At 38.0% G+C, this 25,678-nt stretch overlaps 2 protein-coding genes across 3 annotated transcripts in view; one reads left to right on the forward strand and one right to left on the reverse strand.

The window, feature by feature from the left end:
* Positions 1-25,678, forward strand: part of MED12L (mediator complex subunit 12L) — a 393,990-nt gene that overhangs the window by 304,468 nt on the left and 63,844 nt on the right. Inside the window, exons 16-22 of the mRNA XM_069104779.1 lie at positions 2,655-2,802; positions 11,075-11,193; positions 11,809-11,952; positions 13,528-13,691; positions 15,918-16,049; positions 21,997-22,224; positions 23,492-23,633. Of these exons, the coding sequence (XP_068960880.1) occupies positions 2,655-2,802; positions 11,075-11,193; positions 11,809-11,952; positions 13,528-13,691; positions 15,918-16,049; positions 21,997-22,224; positions 23,492-23,633 (1,077 nt within the window). The remainder of the gene's footprint in view (positions 1-2,654; positions 2,803-11,074; positions 11,194-11,808; positions 11,953-13,527; positions 13,692-15,917; positions 16,050-21,996; positions 22,225-23,491; positions 23,634-25,678) is intronic.
* The window catches only part of P2RY12 (purinergic receptor P2Y12), a 65,296-nt gene that overhangs the window by 14,995 nt on the left and 24,623 nt on the right, over positions 1-25,678 (reverse strand). The window contains exon 1 of one of the 2 annotated variants that reach the window (XM_069104770.1): positions 2,452-2,660. The exons of the other annotated variant lie outside the window; for it this stretch is intronic. The gene's annotated coding sequence lies outside the window, so the exon portion shown is untranslated. Of the gene's footprint in view, positions 1-2,451; positions 2,661-25,678 lie in introns of those variants that run through there. 2 annotated transcript variants of the gene reach the window in all.

Consider the following 25,678-nt stretch of genomic DNA (forward strand, 5'->3'; position numbering starts at 1 on the left):
TTCAGAGCATCGCACCTATGAAAATGTCTTTAGGTTATCAAAAATGATTATTGGGAAGAGGCCTTTAGAGAAAATGTATTTGTATTTGTGCTTTCTCCATATAAACTTATCATTTAGATTCCAATAAGTCATTTTCGTACCTCAGTAAAATAGAAACCATAGGAGTTCTGGGAAGAGTAGATTTGCATTATTGAATTAAGTTCAGATTAAGAGCACTACTTGTGCCTTTCCATCTTAAGGGAGCAGTTCATGGTGAAAGTCTTTAAATGTAGCATTCCTTATTTTTCTCATTTTGATGGCATGCCCTGATTTGGGGTACAAATGGAGCTTTGTCCATTTTCTTCATGTGAAGAAATTTCTTTTTCTCTTTTCTTTGTATGTTAAGAAAATTAGCTTGAGAGACAAGTAATTTGCTTTTTGGTTAAAAAAAAATCCCAAGTATCATGAAATCATAGAATTTTCTTTTAAAAATAAAGATATCCAAGCTAGCCTCAGAAACTTAACACTTAGTAGCTGTGTAACCTTGGTCAAGTCACTTAACCCCAATTGCCCTGCCTCCCCCCCTCCAAAAAGCAATAAACAAACAAATAAATAAAGATATCCATTCATTCTTAAAAGAAGAAAAAAGTACCTCCTTACCTTATTTGCAACAATGGTGGACTAAGAGTGCTGAACATTCTTGTACTGTTAGATCATGTTGATACATTGATTTCTTTTCCTGCTTTCACTTTGTTTTTTTCTAAGGATGATTTCCTGCCTAGAAATTTTAGGGAGGGCATATTTGGAAATGGAGGTGATAAAAAACAAACACACACACTCAAATACATATATAGGACGTGTGTGTGTGTGTGTGTGTAGATCTGAAAAATGTTGAATGAATAGCAATTTTCCAATAGTTAAGAAATGAAAAGTCCTAATTAAAATCAATATTTAGACTCTCTTGACCTTTGGCTATTATTTTATTTGTTAACAGGCTTGTAACTGTTTTTATTATAATGTAATCAGTCATTTGCCATTTTCCTAGTGGAGGGAGGATGTAGTAACAAAAACATTGTATGTGCTCCTTGATTAGGGAATGACCAAATAAATTGTGTGGTACACTGGATAGAACACCAGGCTTAGAGTCAAAAAGACTCATCTTCCTGAGTTCAAATCTGGCTTCAGACACTGAGTAGCTCTTTCACTCTGGGCAAATCACTTAATCCTGTTTGCCTCAGTTTCCTCCTCTATTAAAAAAAATTTGGAAAAAAATGACAAGCCACTCCAGTATCTTGGCCAAGAAAACCCCAGATGGGGTCACGAAGAGTTGGACATGACAGAAAAATGACTCAACAACAATAAATCATAATCATGAATGTTATGGAATATTAGTGGGTTCATTGATTTGTGTAAAAGAATAGGTTTTTAAAATTCTAGATAATCTATTTTATCTTTATAGATTTTAGCATTCTGTTGATGTGAACATATCAGAAACTAGGTCTCACAAATCTCAGTGTGGGGTTGCTTCCATAGTACCACATGCTATTTTGTCTTAGAGATAAAGGCATCGTGTTCTATGCTGTCTGGTGGAGGGAGCCCTGAAGCTGAAGTCAGCCTCAGAGGACCTCAGTTGGAATCTCAGTTCCTGTGCTTGGTAGCTATGGACTCTGAAAAACTAATTTCACTTATCCAGGATTCTTTCTAATACTATTGGCCTGACTATGCTAACATAAGGGAAGGGCTTTATAAACTATAAAACATTTTATTGTACATCATGCAGTATCTCACAAGTGTCCTTTTGTTAAATTAAAAAAAAAAAAGCCCAGCCCAACTTCTCCATAAATATCTGAGCCATAACAGGGGCGGGGCCACTGGCACTTGGTTGAAATAGAGAGGTTGCTTCAGCAGATAGAAATAACTGATTTAGCAAAAAATAAATTAAATAAAATTATTATTTTATTTATCCTTCCCCAGGTGGGCTACGCATTGGGCAAGCTCACCAGCTTGCCCTGTCTCTGCTTCATTTCCAGATCTCCCATGGCCCTGGTCTTATTGTCCAGGGCTCTCAATCTCCATTTTTAGGGAGATACTTCCGAATCTCTCCATCTCTTGGGTACCCAGAAGTCTTTCCCACCTCACAAATAAATTTGCTTTAGAAAGCAGCCACAGTGTCTTTCTTACTGTTTGTCCTGGGTACATCTAGCGGTTCTTGCCTTAGATGACAGAATTACTAGTTATAAAGGTGCTCTGTATTTATTTAAGAATGCAGTCTTAGTTATTGCTCTACAAAGGAAAATAAGAGTTCTCATAATTACTATTTACCTTGTGAAATTAGTACTGAGCAGTATCTATTAGTTTATGTGGAGATAGTGCCATATTGTGACTAAACGTAATTTCCATAATCAGAAAGTAGCTTGTACAGGACACCTGAGCACACATCATTAAATGTCTAAATCCAAAAAGTCAGCGTACCTGATAGTTTTTAACTAGAGCAGCAAGGTTGTTGAAAACGGAAGCTGGCATGAGTGAGCAGGGATTGGTGGGAGAAATGCAGCATTGCTGATTTCCATGATGGCAGCCTGGAGATGCTGCCCTTAGTGCATGCAATGTTGGGGCTTCAGCCCACCACTGTGGACCATACACAATGGTTTCCCAATATGTGCTCTCATTCACAGGATGAATCTTCAAGCCATGAATGTAACCAGCGGACAATTCTGCTGTACGGGGTTGGGAAAGAGCGAGATGAGGCAAGACATCAGCTGAAGAAGATTACCAGAGATATCCTGAAAATTCTCAACAAGAAGAGCACGCCAGAATGTGGGGGTAAGACGGCCTTGGTCAGTGCTGCAGTGTCTGGAACACAGCTGTGTCCACTTCTCATCCCAGGCAGTTAGACGAGGAGGTCAGGGTAGACAGGGAAAGCCTGTCTTCTTAAGTGCTTACTCTGGGCCAAGTGCTAGGGGTACAGACTCAAGCAAGCCAGACAGTCCCTGCCTGCCCACAGGGAGCTTGCATTCTGAATTAAAATTGTAGAGATGTTTTCTCCAGAATTAATCATGCATTAAAATAAAAAAAAAAAAGATGTTGGGGCAGCTAGGTGATACAGTGAATAGAGCACTAGCCCTGGAGTCAGGAGGATATGAGTTCAAATCCAGCCTCAGACACTTAACTCTTACTAGCCATGTGACCTTGGGCAAGTCACTTAACCCCAATTGCCTTGCCTTCCCCCCTCCAAAAAGCAAAAAAAAAAAAAATGATGTTTATTGCTTTTTTATTTTTACATTGCCTACATTTTCCCTGTATCCTTTTCCTCCTCTCCTATTTAATTAATTAATTAAAACAAAAAGAAAGAGAGGTAAAAGTGGAAGGAGCAGAAAGAAAATCAGCAAAAACCAGTCAACATATAAAAAAGAAATCTGACATCATATGCTGAGTTCTACTGCCCTTAGCATTTAAAGGCAGCCCTTGGCCTACAGGTGATCTTGAAAGGCCATGTTCAGAGAAAGACCATTTTCAGGTGTTTTTGTCTTTGTTTTTCTAACAAGAGTTTAGTCGTGTGTGTGTACATGTGTACATATATATATATATATATATATATATATAGTGGATATCTATATATATACATACACACATATATGGTTGGGTTAGGGTTATACACATATGTGTGTATATCTGTATCCATATATGTAAATGCATGTGTAGGTATATTGGTATATGTGTGTATCTATGTATGTATAAGTATACAGATGTATACACACATACATGTTTGTGTGCACACATTTCTGGGTGCCACTGGAATTCTTGGTCTTTACTAGAACCTCTGGCAATGATTTCTTTTCTTGTATAATTCAGAATAGGGGAGTTTTTGTGCTGGTTTCTTTGTTGACTACCTATGACTACCTATTTTATTTACACTATTTACTTACTCATTAAACTACCAGGGTGATTTTGCCGATATATTTTAGAAGAATACCGTGGCTTACACAATACAGATGCTTTTCTGATTGGTTCTAGAGCCTCAGAGATCCACAGTTGGGCTCGTACTGAGTGACGAGGTGAATGGAGCTGTACAAATGGCATGAAACAGGGAGACATAGCCATAGGGTGGATGCCAGAGTCATGTTTTGGTATTATCACCCCCATTTTCCAGTTGAGGAAACTGAATCAAATGGAAGTTAAGCTAGGATGTGTCTGAGGCCAGATTTGAATTCAGGTCTTCCTGACTCCACATCCAATATACCACCTAGATATCTTGGATATTTCAAGGAATATCACATAGAGATTTAATTTTGATACAACTGACCTCCAAAGGATAGAGTCACAAGTAGTTGTGAGTGCAATTTCTGCCCCACTCCAAAAAAATTAGCTTTGTATGTATTTATTTTTTTATATATATATTACCATCTGCCCTGAGTAGAATATAAATTTCTTGAGGGCAAAGAGGGTTTTATTTATTTATTTTTTTGCATCTCCAGTGGTTAGCGTCCTGCCCTGCACAGAGTAGGTAATTAATTGCTTGTTAATATAATTTAGCAATGGGTGAAAGTTTAGGTCAATTTTGACTTGTTGGGTAGAAGAGTCAACTTAAAGAAAAACCCTCCTCATAAATAGAGCCCTTCTAAGTGGAATGAGGGAATGGACTGATCAGAGAGGTCAGGGACCCCCTTCAATAGAGGTCTTTGTTCCACATGTTCAGCTGGGAATTCTGGTTTAGGTGAGGATTGTATTAGTTCCCTGGTGGCTGTGTGGTTCAGCACAAGTATAATTTTCCTTCTCGTGACCACAATTCCCAGTTTGAGTTTTCTCAATGAAATTCAAACATCATGAGCCAGCAACATTTTAGGGCTTATTCATTTCTCTTCTACACTCATGGCTAATATATTGTTTGGTTATAAACAGGAACCTAGACAGTGATGTCATTAAGAAGACAGTGGAAAAGTGAGCATATATAGATACTGTGAAACTTAGAAAAGCAATACTTATCCTCCACATTGGGCTTTGGAGGAATGGAGTTCCAAACATCTCTAGGACACCCAATGACCTTCACAGTTTCGATACGTAAAGGATAATTTTTTTTAAGAACCTCTCCACCAAGCTATTATATTTATGCTTAAAACAGAACCTGTCCATCAGAGACTCCTCCCAAATCACTCTGGCCTTGAGATTTGCTATGCCATATTAAGATACCCACCCTTTGTTTCTCTCCCCCATCATCTAGTGTCTGTAGAGCTGCTTCACCCCTTTGGGAGGAATGTTTGGTGCAAGGATGGATAGCTTAGGGTCTAGATTGCCATTCTTTTTACAATGTCTTCACCACCAAACCCACCCCTCTTCTGATCTCCTCAATTTCTGGCCAGAGCACCTGCCATATATTCCCCCAAGTTCCACCCTCTCTGTCATCTCCAGTCTTCACTGTCCCTTACCCTGCAAATCCAGTCTACTGCTGAATTTTGTGACTTCTCCCTCTGCAGTATCTCACAGGGACATTGTCTAATTAGTTGCCAAATATACTAGCGATTGGTTCTATGTCCCCCGTCTTTTACATCTGTTCTCTTCTGCTCACACAGCCACAGTCCTAGTTCAGATGCTCATGATTTTGTGCCTGGACCGCATCAGTAACCTTCCCATTGGTCCTCTAGTCTCTTCTCCACTCGGCTGCCAAAATGATAGGACATAATAAGGGACATATCTGCCCATACCACTTCCCTATTCAGTAAATTCCAATGGCTCCTCTTGATTTGAGACAGTCAGTCATTAAGGCATTTATTAAACACATACTGTTTACCACTCATTGGGAAAAGTACTGGAGATACAAAAAGAGGCCAGAAGACAGTCTCTGCCCTCAAGGAGCTTACAATCTAATGGGAAGATAGCAGACAATTTTGTATAAATGACCTATATGCAGAATAAATAGGAAATAATGAATAGAGTGAAGGCACTAGAATTAAGAGGGGTTAGGGAAGGCTTCCTGGTGAAGGTCGGGACTTAAAGGAAGCCAGGGAATCCAGCAAGCCAAGAGGAGGAGGGAAAATGTCCTCAGCATGGGAGGCAGCCAGAGAAAATGGCCAGAACTGAGAGATGGAGTGTCTTGGTTGTGGGACAGCCAGAAGGCCATTGTCACTGGATGGAAGAGTATGTATTGGGGAATTAAGGTATGGGATTAGGTTATGGAGGGCTTTGAATGTTCCAGGGAGCATTTTGTATTTGCTCCTGGAAGCAATAAGGAGCCACTGGAATTTGCTGAGTAGAAGAGTGGCAGGATCCTAGATGTGCTTTAGGAAAATCACTTTAGTGAATGAATGCAGGACTGATTGGAGTGAGGAGAGTCTGGAGGCAAGCAGACCGATCAGCAGGATGTTAGCAATCAAGTAAGTATCAAGTAATCAAGGCGCGAGGTGTTGAGGGCCTGAACCGGAGTGATGGCAGTTTTTTTTTTTTAATTTTATTTATTTACTTTTAGTTTGCAACATTCAGTTCCACATTCCCTTGAGTCTCAAATTTTCTCCCCCTCTTCCCTCCCCCCTCTACCCCCAATGGAGGCATGCAATCAAATATAGGATCTACAAATACCTTCACATTAAACATTAATCAGGTTTTAAAGAAGGATTATAACCCATAGAGTCAACAATGAGAAAGAGGAAACAAAGAGAGAGCAAGCAGTTTGCTTCAGTCTGCATTCAGACTCTGCAGTTCTTTCTCTGGATGTGGACATCTTTTTCCATTGCGAGTCTTTTGGAATTGTCTTATAACCTTGTATTGGTGAGAGGAGCCCATTCTACCAAAGTTAGTCGAGTGATGTCAGTTTTAAAATAGAAAAGGAGGAATATTTGAGAGCTGTTGCAAAGGGGCATCAACAGGTGTTGGCAGCAGATTGGATATGGGGAGTGAGACAGTGAGGAATCCCGGATGACTCCCTGACTGTGAGCCTGACAGACTGGAAGGGTGGTGGTGCCCTCTACAGTGGGAGGGGAAAGGTAGGGGGAGGGAAGATTTAGGGGTTCCATTTTGAGCTCCATTTTGAAGATACTGAGTTGAAGGTGTCTACTAGACACCCAGTTTGATAGGCCTGAAAGGCATTTGGAGAAGAGAGACTGAAGGTCAGCAGAGAGGTTAAGGCAGAAAAGGTAGATTTGAGAATCATCAGCACAAAGTTGGTAATTAAATCCGTGACGGCTGATGAGATCACCAGGTGAAGTAGGAAAGAAGAAGAAGAAGAGGACCCAGGACAGAGCCCTGAGGGCCACCCATGGTTAGTGGGTATAATCTGGATGAGGATGCAGTAAATAAGACTCAGAATGATCAGTCATAATGTTATTTCATCTTTATCTCAGCCTTTTACATTTTTAAAGTTTTAAAAACTTTTAAGGCATAAAATTTATTAGTATAGCATTAGATACACACATTCAGTTTATATATACATATATATACATAATTGATAAAATATATACAGTGGTGGTGTGTGCTCAAAAAGATACACAGGGAATATAAGCTTCTTGAGGGCAAGGACTACTTTGCTTGAATGTTTGTGTCTCCTATCATCTAGCACAGTGACTGGGAGAAAGTTAAAAACTGTTTTAAAAAATGCTTGTCGATTGACTGGGGAGGGAGAGGGTGGTACTGATGCTTATTTATTACAAGCTTATTACAAGCTTACAGTGAGAGAATAATGACTCCCAGATTCCTCTTCACTAACTTCTTCTCCCCCACCCCCTTATTCTCCATCTTTTCCAGAGTTCTTCCTAGTCCTGATTTTGTATTTAGAAGCCTCCCTCATCCCCTTCTCTGTACATTCCCTCTCCATCCCTTCTTCCTTTAAGTCTTCTCTCTCCCTTTTCTCACCCTTCCCATCCTCCCCCTTGCTGCTTAATTCCCAGTAAATTTTGGCCTGAGCATTGATCAGTAGGAGGCTGGAATTGGGAGTATGAAGGGGGAGACAAAGCAAAGACTACTCTTTATTCTCAGCCCGTTGGCCAGCACCCTCCACATTCACAGCTTCTCCCATCAGGCTTCCTCTACTACTACTGTCCCCCATCCTACCACCTGCATGGCCTCCTTCTCTACCTTCTACCCTGACTCCCCTCCCCTCCCCCAAACTCCTGACAGACTAAATTTCCTTTCACATAAAGCTAGTGTTGTCACACTTCTATTTAGAAGCCTAACCTGGCTCCTGATATCTTCTGGGAAAATTTCAAACTCACTCCTTTGCTGGTTCACCATCTCCCCTTCCCCAGAAGAGTCTTTCCTTATACCCCTTTCTGTGAGTCAGTGAGCTCCCTCACTGACTGGCTAGATCCTTTCCATTATTAGAATTGCTCGAAGTTTTGAGAAGGGCCATCCATTTTTGCTTATCTGGTAGAGTAGGATATTCTCAATGGCTGAGCATCAGGAAACCATGAGGATATTGTAGCTTTTCTCACAGCTATCTAAAGAGGTATTTTTTTCTGGAATTTTCTGATATTATGATAATTTTCTAATTTTATAGTAACTTGGTCCATTTGAGATGAAAAGTAAAATAAAAAAATCAAAATATTCCACCATTATTTTCCCAAAATTACTTGGCTAGTTAGAGAGAAGACTTATTTTGGTAATAAAACAAATGATCAACCTTTCTCTATCTCCCCAGCCCCTTTCTCTTCCACAGAACAGAAAGGAAATTAGTTTAATTAGGGCCAAAAATTAGGTTAGCCTTAGCTTTTATCTGCCACTGAGCATTGTCAGAAACTGTAAGAAGCTACCCAAGAACATTTTTAAATGGCTTTCCTTATACTTTAAAAATTGAGAAAGCAAAGATTTCCCTTACATTTGGTGGTATGAGGATTTTTACTAAATTACCCATGACCATATTGGCTTGTGAATTTCAGGTATTTAATGAAACCCAAAAAGATTCGTTTCCTAGGGCCCATAAACAGTTACCAACTTCATACTATAAAAATAAGAAGTTTGAGAAATCTAAGTATTTGTCAAATTTTTTTAAAATTCTTTTCCTCTTTTTATTTTTCAGAACTCTTTGAGGTAGTTCTCTGGGTGGGATAAGGAGAAGAGATACAGGGGAAAATGTAGGCAATACATATCAGTAAAAAAAATTTTTTTAAGAACTTCATATATAAGAACATATTTTATGACCTTAAGAATTCTTTTCCCCAGCCTACATTCAGCCTTTAGGGTGGCCTGATTCCTTAGTCAGACAACCTGGGTTCAAATCACATGTTTGATGTTTTCTGCCTGTCTGACCCTGGGGAGGGCAGTCAGTAAAGCATTTATTAAATGCCTACCATGTTCCAAGCATTGTGCTAAGTGTTAGGTTTACAAAAAAAAAAAAGTTAAAAAGTAGCTCACAGTCTGAGGGAAATACCATGGAAACAACATGTACAAACAAGATACATACAGGATATATTGTGGTTAATCTCACAAGGAAGGCACTAGCTTTAAGGAAGAATCGGGAAAGTCTCATAAAAGGTGGGATTTTAACTGGAACATGAAGGTAGCCAGGGAAACCAGGAGGTGGAGATGAGGAGGAAAACCATTCCTGGCATAGGGCATGAGGGTAGTCATTGAAAATGCATGGAATCTGGAGATGGAGTGTCTTGTTTGTGGAACAGCAAGAAGGCCAGCGTCCCCATTTTGAAGCATCCCCAGTATTATTCTGTATAGTAGTAAGGTATGAGAAAACTGCAAAGGTAGTAAGGGCTATATTATAAAGTGCTTTGAAGAAGAGGATTTTATATCTGATTCCAGAGGCCCCTTCCAGCTCTAAATCTATGATACACCTTTGCTGAAGGGCTAGCCAAGCCTGGGGAACCTGCAGCCTTCTAGGTCCTTGGGTGTGGCCTTTTACTGAGTCCAAGTTTTACAGAACAAATCCTTTTATTAAGGGGATTGTTCTATGAAGTTCGGATTCAGTCAAAGGGCTACACTTGAGGACATGGAGGAGCACATGTGGCCTCGAGGCTGCAGGTTCCCCTCTCCTGGAGGCAACAAGTTATACAGTAGACAATAATAGGTCCTAGTGCTGGGACCTATCATGATGTATAGAGGAAAAGGACTAATGTTTCTAAATAAAGCCATTACTTAGACCATTGAAAATATCTATTTTAGGATTCACTCTAACCTACAACTTTCCCAGTATCTGATATTATTCTTATATTTTTAAAGTTACTGAATCTCTAGAATAAAATTCTTCCTTGATTAATTAATGAAATGAAACGCCCCTTATATGGACATAGAATGCTAGCTTTGGAGTTAGAAGGCACTTTAAAAGCCTATTAATTCAATCCCCTTGTTCAAATTGAGGCTTAGATAACTTCTCAAATTTGCCAAGTATTTCTAATTACAGAATCCATATTTTAGGAAAATCTTTAAAATTCCAGTCTAGGTTTCCCCTTACGTTTTTAGTTTCGTCCTTTTATTGGGTTCCTCCAATGTCTTACAGTAGAACATTGGTTCTCAAAGTGTGATTTTTTTTTTTTGCTTTTTTTTTGGAGGGCAGTTGGGGTTAAGCGACTTGCCCAAGGTCACACGGCTAGTAACTGTTAAGTGTCTGAGGTCGAATTTGAACTCAGGTCCTCCTGACTTCAGGGTTGGTGCTGCATTCACTGCGCCACCTAGCCACCTCGAGTGTGATTTTTTTTTGGAACCCCTGGAGCTCCCCAGGACTCTTTGGATGGGTACCCAAGGTCATAATACTAAGATGGTTCATTTCTAAGATGATAAATAAGCAAAAAGCTCTTTGGAGAGGTCCTTCCTCAGCAGTTTTTAACAGGATAAAGAGGTCCTGAGAACAAAAAGTTTGAGAACTGTTGCTGTAGGAAATGCTTTCTGTTTTAGGTTTCTCCCCCCCTTCCCCCATGTCTCTACATCATTTATACTTTGATGTGATCTGATTTCATGCTCTACTGTTTCTCATAAAGCAATAAAGCATTTTAGTTGTTTCTTTTCTATAGTTGAAACTTCAAGGAAGAATACGAGTTAGACATTGCACCATTGCAAATTTAGTTTATAGATATATTCAAAGACATTGATAGTCTGTTATAGTACTGTTATTCAGCCTTCATTAAATTCAAAATGACCAGACTGTAATTTTATTTTATTTATTAAGTTGAGGACGAAGGACAAAAAGCCAGGAAAAGCAAACAAGAAACCTTTCCGACGCTGGAGACTGTATTCACAAAACTACAGCTGCTCTCGTATTTTGACCAACATCAAGTCACATCTCAGGTACTCCCTACCAATGAGTTCAATTTGATCCTGTTTCCACTACCTCAGAACATAGGTTGTACAACTTGTCTTTTCTAGTTCTGCTAGACAACTTTCAGATTTGTTTAGACAAGATATATAGTCTTTAGTATGATATATATCAGTCCATACTTTCATTTCCATTTCTTTCAAATATCCTTCTTTGGAAGAATGCTGGTGAATTGTTTTCATCATGAAAAGTCTTTAGCTCCTGATTATATTGTAGGAACATTTAAGAGATAATTCAGTTAATCATGTCGTTAGATTCTGTTATCACATTGCAACCAGTGAGTAATAGGTAGTTATGAACTAAACAAAATCCTAGATCAATTGTGTAAATGACCTGCCTCAGTGTGACATAGGATACCCAGCTCATAGTGTTTAAAGACATTGACTTTCTTGTTCCCAATTTGGGTCTACCAAGTGAAATTTGATATCAAATTTGAAAACAAAGTAATGTTAGAGTTTATGATCTGTTTGGAAGTTAATTGTTATGTTCTCTTAACTAATGTCCTATATCAATGCACCTTTCTCCCGTGTTATTCAGAATACATTTTTTTTTCAATGAAAACTAATAGTACATTTTTCTTTTACCAGATCTCTAGTAATGTACTAGAACAGATAACCAGCTTTGCTTCAGGAACATCCTACCATCTTCCCTTGGCACACCACATTCAACTTATCTTTGATCTTATGGAGCCAGCCTTGAACATCAACGGGCTTATTGACTTTGCAATACAGGTACCAAAGGAATCAGCAATAACAATATTAACAAAAAACGTGCAAGGCTTTTCTCACAGATTTTCAAGCCTATATAATCACTTAGATAATTTCTAAACATAAAGTAGGTGTCTATTTATTGTCAGCTAGGTGGCCTATAGCGTAGTGAACAAGTCCTGGAATCAGGAAGACAGCCTCAGGCACTAGCTGCATGACCCTACATAAGTTACTTAACCTCTCCTTGCTTCAGTTTCTCCTTTTGTAAAATCCCTCAGGGTCATTTTGAGGGTAAAATGAGATATTTCCAAAGTGTTTTGCAAACCTTAAAGTGCTATATAACTGTTAGCTATTATGTTATTATTATTAATATCATTATTATTCTTAACAGTAGTCTAACAACAGCTCACCTTTATGTATTGATTTAAGGTTAAAAACATTTACATGTTCTCTAACCCCAGTGTAACCAATAAGTAAGCATTTAATAAGATCTTAATATTTGCCAAGCATTTGTTCTTAGCTCCTGGCACAGTGCCCTACAAAAAGAGTAGACGCTCAACAGATGTTTTTTGAATTGAATTCTTATTTTATCTCCATCCCAGCCTTATGACATACTTAGAACAACTATTATTATCTCAAGTTTTGAAAAAGAAACAAATAAGACTGGAAAGATAAATTATTTTTCCCCAAGGTTAGCTAATAACAAACAGTCCTTAGGCTTGATCCCAAGACTTTGGACTCCAAACCCTGTGCCTTTCCCACTACAGTGATTGTTTATTAGATATATCTTCACATGTTTCATTTTAAAAAGTTACATGGGATAGTGCAAGAATATTCCAGATTCATCTTTTTTAAGTTGAAAAATGGTTCCCTTTTAATAATGGACATGGTATTTTATCTGATTCATGGTGGAGCATTTTCTATGTTAAAACAAAACCATTATTGAAAATTAGTCCAGGGGCTGCCAGGTGGCTCAGCGAGTAAGAGCACCGGCTCCAGTGTCAGGATGACCTGGGGATCAAATCTGGGCTCAGATACTTAGCACCCACCCAGAAACACCTGGCCGTGTAACCTTGAGCAAGTTACTTAACCCCGATTGCTTTAAAAAAAAATTAGTCCAGTGTGTTTGTGGGACACTCATGAAAAATTCATGCTTCTGGAGAGCAATTCACAGGAACAGTTTCCCTTGCAATTTCTAATGAAGTATTGTTTCAAGAGGAAATCAAATCTATATTCTAAAGAGTATCGTGATTATCTCAATATACCAGGCAGGTCTACAAAGTTACTCTCAAGTTTCAACTACTATTTTAGTCATAGATACTTCCTGGTGTTATGCAATACAGCGTCTAGACAAAAGAAAGACCTTGACAGAGAAGATTTTAAAAACAACAACAGTCTCCCTGTTTTTCTGCTACCCATTCTTTAGGTCTTCTCTTTCTTTTTTTTTTTTTTTTGTCTCAGGGCATGGGATTGCTATATGCATGGGAATTCTTGGGGGAGGCAGGAGAAGAGGTGGTAAGGACATTAGGAATAATTAGTGTAGACTGTTTGCTTTTATTATTTAAATGCTGCTTTTGCTTGTGTCCCCTTGTGTTTCAGCTGCTCAATGAGTTGAGTGTGGTAGAGGCAGAATTGCTTCTGAAGTCCTCCAGCTTGGCAGGAAGTTATACCACAGGCTTGTGCGTGTGTATTGTGGCTGTGCTGAGGCGCTATCATGCCTGTCTCATCCTGAATCCAGACCAGACTGCCCAAGTGTTTGAAGGGTTCGTAGTCCTGAAAGGTCATGTCTCTATTTATGATGTGCAATGGGTGGGAAAAAGTGGTGATAACCTAGCAAAGAGCCTAAAGGGTAATGGGTATGGGCTTCAGGTATCCTAGCTGAAGAGTAGTCCAGTTAGGGTCCCAGCTGTATTGTCCTTACTACAACAAGAACATGTCAATTTTCCCAGTTTTTCAAAAGAAGTATATTCTTCTTGTGAAAATCATCTGAATTGGATGTCTTCTCCCTTCTCCCCCCAATAGTAGTATTTTTCTATCTTTTCAAAAATTTTTCACCTAAATTGTTATTTTTAGTTCCAAATTTTCTCTCTCCCTTCACTCCCCCTCCATTCCCACATTGAGAAGATAAGAAATCTAATACTCATACATATGAAGCCATGAAAAACATTTAGTGGTTACTTTTCAATAGTAGAATCTATAGGTACTAACAACCAGTTGCCTTATAAAATACCCTTCCCACAAGAACACTGGGGCATCCATATTGTGAGTAGTAGAACATCCAGGTTTTTGGACAAGGATAACTGAAAAGTGAAAAGATGAAATGCTTTCAGAGTATGCTACAGCGCCATTAAAGAGAATCTCCTCTGATTTCAAAGATAATGATGGACTCAGTCTACCAAAGGCTATTATTTGGCTACCTTGTTCCCTCTGTTTATCATAAAGAATTGAAAATTGCCTAATTGGACATATAAAAAATTTAATATGTCATTTTTATGCGTTTCAGTTGTAGCCAGTATTAGGCATCAGGTTGAGACATTTTAGTACCATTGGTTCCAAAAACAGAAGAAAAGAAAATAGTCATTTAACATTGACTTCATTGTTTTATGAAGAGGGGCCAAGGACAGGCATTTATTTGTTCCTGAGACTTTGTTTCTCCATGTTTTCTATGTTGGTTTTGAGTCAGACCTTGGTAGGAGTTGGTCTGGGAGTGATGAATCTTTTTCCTAACTTTGGGCTCATTGATTAGAATCAACAAAGTTCCCTTAGTAAATGTAATTATATTTTTTCCAGTCCATGAAGAGGAAGAGAAATTCTAGTTGAGAGGGGTGAGGAGGAGTAAGGGAAAAATAGAAGAAATGGATAGTGTTTCATACAGCTAATTGTTAGGGGAGTTGAGGGGAACGATTTCTGTCCTTCCATTTAACTTAGAACCTGTGCAGTTGTATTTGAATGAGCTTGCCACTTAGGAAGCAAATTATATCCTGCTTCCTAACAAAAGATATCATTTCAGTAGAATGATGAGAAGGGGAATGAGCCTACAAGTAAAAGCCTAAAGATACATTGAAGAAGAGAGACAATAGTTACTGAAACAAGGTTGTATAGAAGGCAGGATGGAATGGAATCTGGGTCACAGGGAGTAGAATCAATGAAGAATGGAGATGCTTTTTCTTGGAGATATCATTTCTTCTGTGACCAGGCCAAAGAAGGAAAGAATGAGTGATGATAGTGAGAGATTATGAGGAATGAAAGAAAACCAAGGGAGCTCATCTTAGATGGCCTCCATCTTCCCATTCAAGTAGAAAGCCAACAGTGTGAGGCCATGAAAACAATCATACTTTATTAGCATGATATTGCCTTTGCTAGAGGAAGAATATAAAACTGGTTGGATTCTAGGCTGTGACTGCAAGTTTGATCAAGTTTTTAGGTCCTATATTCCAGTAGGGTTTTTCTATGAATAAAAGGCAACTTTTATCACTTAGTCTCAAATAACTATAGAAGTTATAGAAAGTCACCACCATAAATTGTAATGAAGAGAGGGCTGTTTAGTTGTTACGTGATGTATTCTTAGCAATTCATTATTTTTAAGAACATTAAGGAGGAAGTTTCAAAAACTTCTTGGGAACTCACCATGTTACTTAATGATGAACCACTCTTTTAAGTGAAAGTAAAAGCTGCGAGGAACTTATGAAATTTAAAGCTCATCTTGTATAGCTTGATTCTGAATAGAGCTTACTGATTGTATTCTGTTTTATAATGCTCTCCTTGTTTCATATGCATTCACTTAAGAGGGTGCTCCTGATATTTCCTTACTTCTTTCCAAGTTTATTTTTTTGTGGAGTTTAATGTCTTGATACTTTGCCTCTCTAGTAGTAGACTAGGAAACAATTTTTATAATTCCTCCCAGTAGATCAAGCTCTTTGGTAAAATTACCAATTTGAACGGTCTAATATTTAAAATGTTTTTCCCTTTCTCCCCTACAACTCTTCTAGATTGTGTGGTGTTGTAAAGCATGTGGTCAACCCATCAGAATGTTCCTCCCCAGAAAGATGCATCTTAGCCTACCTCTATGATCTCTATGTGTCATGTAGCCATCTAAGAAGTAAATTTGGAGACCTCTTCAGGTAGGTGTATGAAAATAACATTAAAATGTCCCCAAGAGCTGGGCTAGAAGTCTTTAAAAAATATATGCCTATACTGTTTTGTCTTTCTCAGTTAAGGAAATGTCATTTCAGTGAAAGCTATTGATGATGGAGCAGTAGCAATCATAGAGAAAGGTGGGCAAAAAAAAAATTCAGTGGAGAAGTTGATTTTTTTTTAGCCAATTATAAACATGACCTTAATCAACCACAGCACATGACATTGTGATATTTATTTCTGTTTGTCTTATTGAAGATGTGCCTACTCTGTTTTCCTATGGTAACTTTTTATATGGTAAACATAGAAGTCTTTTATAATGACTGCTATCAGTTATTAAAGTTAGTGGGATACACTAATTTGATTTTCAGAATTTCCTAGCATTATTAAAGACAATATGGAATTATTTTTCCTTCTCTTAGCATGAGAATGTATAATCATGATGACAATATATAACATTCTCAAATAATGTAAAACAATATAATGCAATATAATAAGCAGGGCAATTTAAAAAATTTTAACAACGTGTCTTTTAAAAATATAAACCACCACATTCAGAAATCATGCAACTTTGAATCTTAAACTTTAAGAAGGAATAATTCATCAATAACCATTATCAATCTCATCAAAAATTATTCATGTTTGAGGTGACTAAGTGGCACAGTGAATAGAGAATTGGCCTTGAAGTCAGGAGGACCTGAGTTCAAATCCGAACTCAGACATTTAACACAAAAAAAACTAGCCATGTGACCTTGGGCAAGTCACTTAACCCCAATTGCCCTAAAAGCAAAAAAAATAAAATAAAAAATTAAGAATTATTCATGTTGAATACTGGTGGGATTCACTTCAAATAAACAATACTAAAATTTACCTGGGTGCCCTTAAATTTTAAAAGAAAAAAATCAATTCCAGGAGTTACCTCATCATTTTTTAATTCTAGCTGTTTGCTGCCTTGGTGCTACCTTTATATACAGTTTCAAACACGTAGTAGATTGTGATTTTTCCTTAAGATTCATATATTTCTCATTTTTAATTGACTTTTTTTTGTATCATGAAATTGCCATTTAAAAATTTTTATTCTAACTGATTCATGGGAAACAAACACTGGAAAGTTATTTTTTTTTTTAATATTCTATGCCAGGGCCTTGAGGCCACAGGTTCCCCAACCCTGAAAACTCTTGTAGAACTTTTTAGAATACGGTACACTGGGTTTCCTTTTCTTCAACACTCTATTCTTGAGTGGGTGCTATGTGGGGATCCACTTCCTAATCATTTCATTTTGAAAAAAATTGTTTCAATCTTTGTTTAGCAATACTGGGACCATAGTCATCAAACATAGAAGAAACTTTGGTTTGGGGTTCCAGCTTTCTTAGAAGATGTTTGTCTTAATTTGTAGTTAAGGCTACCTGCTTTCTGGTTCACATTCCTGAATACTTTTCACAGATTCTGTCTTCCTCAAATGCCCTAACCACTTAGGTCCTCAACCTACTTACCTTCCATGAACTATATCTCTTCTCAGTGTCAAGCACACGTGAAGATGGTTATACTATTGATCTTGCCATCAGGAACAAAAGTACCACCTTTATGTGTAAGAATTCTGAAATCCCCTTATCTGACCATAATCTTATTGGCTTTTTTCCTTTACATAACCTTACTCTTCAACCACACTGATTTCCAAACCCTTAACATCTCCATTCTCCCCCAGGCCATCTCCCATGCACTAGCCACTCTCTCTTTTGACCCTTTGGTGAACCAATTCATTTGTACAGTGTCCTCTCTAGAATTCCTGTCCCTCTTATCATGTCTTTGATTACATCTAGGCAGTCCTCAGGCTTGGATCACTCCCCCAATTTGTTACCTTCACTGCTAAATGAAAGTGGAAAAAAACCACACGACTGTTCTGACTAGGTCTACCCCAAATTTATTTTTTTACTGATTGCTGAGCAGTAGTGAGGGCCCAGTTGAGGCTGTGTAACATAAATTTGGAGCCTTATAACCTAGCCCCTCCCTACTTTTACAGTCTTGTTACACCTAACTCCTCAACAGATACTCTTCAACCCAGTGATTCTGGACTCGTGACTGTTCCAAGACTGTCAGTCCCTTCTCTGCTCTAAGCATTTTCTCTGGCTGTCTGTCATGCCTGGAATGCTCTCCCTCCTCTCTAACTACTAACCTCCCAGGCTTCCTTTAAGTCCCAATTAAAATCTTACCTTCTCCAGGAAGTCTTCCCAATACCTTTTAACTCCAATGCCTTTCCTCTTTTAATTATTCCCTATTTATCCTGTGTATAGCTTGCTTTGTGTATATTTGTCTGTTGTCTCTCCATTCAATTGTAAGCTTCCTTTAGGGCAGGGATTGACTATCTTTTGCCTCTTTTTGTATCCACAGTTCTTAGCATAGTGCCTGGCATATAGTAGGTGCTTGTTAAATGATTAATTGAGAGAAAGCCTAGATGAATGACTTGTTGGAATAGGGTTCATACACGCTGACTGAGTCTAATTCAGGAGTTTTTAGCCTGGGGTCCAGAGCCTTTAGGAGGGCTCATGAATTTGGTATAGAGAAAATATGATACAAATATTTTCACAAACCTCTAAATAAAATTTATTATTCCCTTCAGTTATTTAAAAACATTATTCTTGGGGCAGCCAGGTGGCGCAGTGAATAAAAGTGCCGGCCCCGGCATCGGGAGACCTGAGATCAGTTCAGGCCTCAGATACTTGACACGCACACAAAATAATTGGCCATGTAAACTTGAGCAAGTTACTTAACCCCAATTGCTTTTAAAAAATAATAATAAAATAAAAAAAGAAAAAACATTATTCTGAGCAGGGATACATAGGTTTCACTCAGCTGCTAAAGGGGATGATGGTGGTGTATGACACAGAAAAAATTAAGAACCCTTGGATTTGGGATTGTGTTTTTGGGTCTACAAACTCTATTCCTATTAACTATCATGATATGAACTCATTTTTTATTGCAAAAGGGACGTGGAACATATAAACTGATAGCTTTGCTATTTCCATGAAGTCTCTCTCCGGCCTCATTTCCGGAATCCAGTACAGTAACCTTTCTATATTTGTATTGATTGACTTGTATTAATTAGGATTGTTTTAGCCTATATAATCCTTATATTATGTATTAGATCACATCAATATATATATTAGACTTCTGAGACAAACCTGTTAAATTCTTTCTCTGTACATCAAATTCATCACTTCATAAAAATTTCCCAATCTATTGAAGAGATTATACAGATGAACTCTTACCTGGAAATACTAGTAAGAATTCAGAATTGCTGATCTTAATCAGTAGTTAGATGACACAGTCCATAGAGTACTTAAACTGGAAAAAGCTTAAAGCTTGATTGGAAAGAGCTTAAAGTAGGGGGAGGGGGGAATTACGGAATAAAAAAAGCCATTTATGTTGAAAGATCCACAGATAAGGAAGGAAGGAAGGAAAGAAGAAGGGAGAGAGGAAAGAAGAAATCACAGTAACCATGGAATGAGTATAAAGATGTTAAATAGACTTCATTTTAGGCTTCTTAGCTACTTTGTTAGAATAAATTAAAAAGCTGGAGTGGAGGAGGTAAAAGGAACATTTGTAACACCAAGAATATTTTTACTGTGCAAGTATTCAATGTCATCCCCCATCTTGTATAATTGGCAGTGGAGAAAATCAGAGAAATTTAGGAAAGCCAGAACATTTGAAGAATGATTTCTTTTTTGGAGGGGAAGGGGGAAGGGGAAGGAGAAAAACCAAATAATGAGTCAAAGCAGAAGCTGAGAATGGAAAAGAATAATAATGAAAGAAGGAGGATATTACAGAGGGAGAGCTTATGATAGGTAGTAAAGAGATTGATGGCTAATAATAGCATTGGAGATTCGGGCAGAGAATTTTTTAAGAGTTAGAAATAAAAGACAATAAAAAGTTGGTTGGAGGACATGGAGAAAATAGATTTAGCAGCAGGTGGAAAAAGGAAAAAGATGGAAGATAGATATCTTGGCCAATCTAATGTCATATACAACGTATAAAACCTTGGACTTAGCTACGATTGCAAAGAAACGTAAAGCAGTCCCTGGTCACCAGCTTAATCTTTACATGAAACTCAATTGAAAATTCCTTTTTTTTCTTCAGTTGTGATGATTTTGAGTCACAGCTTTGAGTATTTTCTGAAAAGGGGGCCATTCTTGGGTAATTGTATGGCACTGCCATCTAGTGGACTACTTGTCAACTCTGTTAATTTCATCCTTTTCATTCCGTGAGTCCAGTAAATCAGACTAAATTCTGTGGCTGCTTCTGTCTGATGGGGCATGATTCTTATCCATGGGATGAATGGGTGCAGAACACATCCCCTGTGCTGAAAATCACCAATCACTTTATCTTATGTAACACCAGACAATGTGTCATAACTGAAGATTAAGAAGGCAGATATCTCTGGGAAATTTACTCTTTTCTGTTGGAAAATCCTTGTGAATTCAGAGGCCGGCTCACTGACTCACACATGAACAGCGGTGCTCTCAGAACGTCTTCAGAGAGGGGGGATACCTCTTTAACAGACTTAAAGGTTCAGTTACATTTTAAATCAAAATGCTCACTAGTGACACCCCACTGTCAGATGGGGACGTTTTTGCTGACTAAATCATAGGACCTTGGGATCCAGGTGCATCTGTTCCACACTATAAATAGCAGTATTTCTGAATGGTAAATCAGAATGATGGAGAAAGAGAGAAGAGGAGAGGGGAGAGAGGGAAGGAAGAAGAGAAGAAAAAGGAGGAGGGGGAGAAAGCAAGAGCAAGCTCATGAGATTGAGTTCAGATCCCCCCCCTAGTATATATACTAGCTTTGTGACTTGGGATAAATTTGTTGTTCAGCCCTTTCAGTCATGTCCAACTCTACATGACCCCATTTGAGGTTTTCTTGGCAAAGATACTGGAGTGGTTTTACTTCCTTCTCCAGCTCATTTTACAGATGAGGAAACTGAGGTAAACAGGGTTAAGTGACTTGCCCAAGTTCGTACATCCAGGAAGTGTCTGAAGCTAGATTTGAACTCAGGAAGATGAGTCTCCCTGACTCCAGGCCCTGCACTCTGTGATCTAGGAGCTGCCTGCATTGATGAAATCACAGGTCCTATGTAACAGGAGCCTAGTGTTAGATATGAAGGGACCATAGAGCTTGTCTAGTCCAGTCTCCTTCATTTTATAGATGAAAAGCTAAAATTAGGTGACATTCCCAAAGTCAATTACAGCCAAGATTTTAACCTAGCTCCTCTGAATCAAAATCCAGTGTACCACACTTCCTCCCTCATACCAACAATAGCAATAATGAAAAACATTGTAGTGTATTGGTATCCCAGAGACCTGAGTTGGAGTCTCCCCTTCAAATGTATTACTTAACTTCTTATTACTCTAAACCAGAGGTGTCAAAGAGTCATCCTGCAACATGCTGAGTGTGGCCTGAACCTGCTTAAAATGTAATTGGAAATTTTTTGACAAAAATGAATAAAAAATGCAAAACACAGGTAGCATTACATTTTAAAACTAAATCAATGTGGGACCTGCAGGGATCTTTATGTACAGATTCGTGGACCCTGTTTCTGTCTGAGTTTCACAACATTGCTTGAAGGGCTAATACTATACATTTCAAAGAAGGTACTGACCCACATTGGTGAAAGGCCTTTCCTCACCTGGGAATTCCATGTTATACTAATGAAATAACAGGTCTGACCAGTAATAAAAATGATGATGAATAAAGGCATTTTTTGTTCATAGCCATTATGTAATCTTGTTAACAGAATATAGGCAAGGAACTCTTATAAAGTAATGTACGATTTTTAAAAGTTCTGTTATTTAATATACCCTTCCGTGAAACAACCTTTTAACTTTGCTTGGATTTATTTATTTTTCACAACTTCTCTGTTTGTTTTTTAATCCTCAGTAGTGCCTGTTCAAAAGTAAAGCAGACCATCTACAGCAATGTGCAGCCTTCCAACTCTAACTTGTTGTGGGACCCTGAGTTCATGTTGGATTTTATTGAGAATCCCTCTGCTCATAACGTCAACTATTCCATGCTGGGCAAGATTCTCAGTGACAATGCGGCCAACCGCTATAGCTTTGTGTGTAATGCGCTCATGAATGTATGTATGGGGCATCAGGACGCAGAGAGGTAAGATGCTTTCTCTTGCAGTTCATCCCTCATTAAAGCACTGATATTAGAGCAACTAAGTAGCACAGTGAATAGAGCACCAGCCCTAGAGTCAGGAGGACCTTAATTCAAATCTGGCCTCAGACACTTAACACTTACTAGCTGTATGACCTTGGGCAAGTCATTTAACCTCAACTGCCTTGCCTTCCCCTCACCCCCCCCCCCAAAAAAAAAGTACTAGTATTTATTGAATATCTACTTTCTGCCCAGCTTGGTGCCAGGAGCCTTTTCAGAGACAGTGAAGATGCTAAAAAGAAACGAAGAAAGTCTGTTGATTATTTAGACCTTCACATATTTCTTTTCTTCTACTTAATTCTATCCTATTATTAAGAAATATCCTCTAGTCTATAGCGTAACTGGTAGTTCTAAACAAATGTGTATAGCACATATGCAATTTACAAATTGATATGCATAAATTTTAAATGTAGAAGCAGACATAACAAATACACAATTTACAAATTGATAAGCACAGATTTTATAAATGTAGAAGCAGACTAACAAATATACAGTTTACAAATATATAGGCAAAATATTATCATTGTAGAAGCAGACATAAATTTTGAGTGTTTGCTGTGTTTTGATCACATTAGGACTAAGGAATTACCTTGATAAAGATTTTTCTTAATTTCCTTTTATATAGCCTCTTGAAAACTCTATGTGAATTTATAAACTAAGCTAGGTGTTTTAATATTAGACTACAATTTTTCAGTCACGTCAATAAGAATTTGTTAAACTTGTACTCTGCACCAAGCCCTGGGCTTTCCTCAGTATTCTTAGTACTGTTATTGGATACTGCCCTCCTGATTGTAATTTAACGTTGTTGGACAGTCGAAAGAATTTAAGTTGTTCTGTTCTGGCTCTAATTTGGATTACAGCATTTGGCAAGTACTAGGGAATCCACTGAAGTCATCTGATGTTGGGTAACTGGGAAGCTCAGTAATAGTGATTTAATTGTAGCTACTGAGGGTATTTTACGGATTGAGGAAAAAGGATCTTTTATCATGGAGTGAGCAATTTGAATTTCATGACTTTATCCATTTTTATAAGATTTTTTTACCCTTTGTTGGTAAGTATCATTTTTAACCCTAAGGAATATGGTGTCTGGAGTCAAGGTTTAATCTTTCAGCCTGTCACACGATGAGACTCAGTAGCCCATTAACTGTATGTATGAATCGATGCTTTCCCTTTGTGTAACTGCACTGTCTACCTTTTGTTTTCTTTCTTCTAGAATCAATGACATTGCCAACCTTTGTGCTGAGCTGACAGCTTGCTGTACTGTGCTTAGCTCAGAATGGTTAGGCGTTCTCAAGGCCCTCTGCTGTTCTTCCAATCACGTTTGGGGTTTTAATGATCTGCTTTGCAGTGTGGATGTGAGTTTTCTATTTCACTCTAAAAAACGAAAATTTTAGCAACATTGGATTATTTTTCTAATCAGCTCTTAACTGCACTACTGCAAAAAAAAAAATTTATCTCAGTTAAGTCCTAAATTACAACAACCACAGGTACGTTGGATAGAAGAGGGTATTTAGAGTTAAAAAGTCCTTCCTCATTTACTAGCTGTGTGACCCTGGGTGAGTAAGGTATCTTCTCTGTGCCTCCATGTTGTAATCTGTAAAATGATTATAATAATAGCACCTACCTCACAGTGTTGACATAGGCATCAAATAAATAACATGTGAAGCCTTTTGCAAACTTTATATAATAAAATATATATAAACTATATTTAAAATATATATATATATAAAATATATTTCTATAAAATATAAATAAAACTATATAAACTTGAATGATGGCTATTGTTGTCATTAATAGTAACAGCAATAATAAGTATAACTGTGAGGGACTAATCTTTTTCCAGAGAGAAAGATGAATTTTTATCAGATGTTCAGGCTTTCCATTTATATTCATTAAAATCAGTAAATATTTATTAAATACCTCCTATGTGCCCATGCTGTGCTAAGCACTAAGGTTACAAAAAGAGGTGAAAGGCAGTCCCTGCCCACATGGAGCTTACAATCTAATGAGAGAGACAACAAAAAAACAAATGTGTGCAGACAAGCTCCATACAGGATAAAAAGGAAATAATTAAAATTGGGAAAGTACTAGAATAAAGAGAGGTTGGTTGTACCGTTGTCTACTATTACTTAGGCATAGAAACTCCTCTATCAGTGTCTTCCCCCCTCCCTCCCATTTCTGCATGTATGAGTAGAGATAGTGAAGGTGCCAAAAAGAAATGAAGAAAGACTGATGATTTTTTTAGACCTACACCTATTTCCTGGGTAACCCTAGGTTACTAAAAAGGTAGAACATAAAAGTATAAACCACTTTAATGATGTGAATAAAATGGTTCAGACCAAATAAACATGAATATTAAGGAATTGTATGTGGGAGACTATATTCCATTAAAACTAATCCTGCATCCAAATTAACACTCGCCCCAGTAGCTAACCTTTCTATATTGGAGCTCACACCTTTGTCTCATCTACTGGGGAGGCTGAGCTGGAGTGACCTCACTAAGTCTGATGTCAGTATGGTGAACACTAGTGGCAGGCCACGAGGCTGCCTAAGGAAGATTAAACCAGCTCAGGTCAGAAACAAAACCGGTCACACCTCCCAGCCTGATCAGCATAGGAGTAGAATCCATAAGTGGCTTTTATATGTCCAGCTTCGGCAAAAGAGGGAGACCTAATCTCCCAAAACAAAGCATTACTATAGGGCTTTAAGGTTTGCAAAGCACTTGATGCCTATAATCTCACTTGAGGAAATGCATTGCCTCAGTGTGACTTTTTTCTTTTGGGAGGGGGGGGTTGCTTTTTGGAGGGGGGAAGGCAGGGCAATTGGGGTTAAGTGACTTGCCCAAGGTCACACAGTTAGTAAGTGGTAAGTGTCTGAAGCTGTATCTGAACTCAGGTCCTCCTGACTCCAGGGTCGGGGCTCTATTCACTGTGACTTTTTTCTTTTGGATTCTTTTATGTTTTCTGCCTGTGCTATCTAGTACTGGGTTATTTGTTTTTGTGTAGCTTATTTGCACGTCTTCAAGGACTGGACCTTTCTCCTTATTTCTACTTGTTGACAATTTGTCAAACAACTATATATTCACTCTTATCTGGGGCTCCATGATATTTTTATAAACTGTAACCAAACCTCCTGTAATTGTTCACCATTCAAGGAAGAAGAGCCTACATTTTTCTTTCCCTGCACTTATATGAAAAGCCTTCCTTTCCCTTCAGAATTTCACAGGCTTATCTGGCTGTTTTATGTCTCTTTTGAGGTACCTGGTGGTCGGTAACCTTTGTTTTATGTCTATATTCATGATAAAATATTATTCTTTAATTTTACGGATCTGTCAGATTCTTTTTTTTCTTGGTTAAGTATCCTATAGTATTAAATCTTGTGAAAGACTCCCTGGAGATTC

The sequence above is a fragment of the Petaurus breviceps genome, unplaced genomic scaffold (genome assembly GCF_028583685.1).
Source record: "Petaurus breviceps papuanus isolate PSGF00001 unplaced genomic scaffold, PetGlider_PUasm1.0 688, whole genome shotgun sequence".
Lineage (NCBI taxonomy): Eukaryota > Metazoa > Chordata > Mammalia > Diprotodontia > Petauridae > Petaurus > Petaurus breviceps.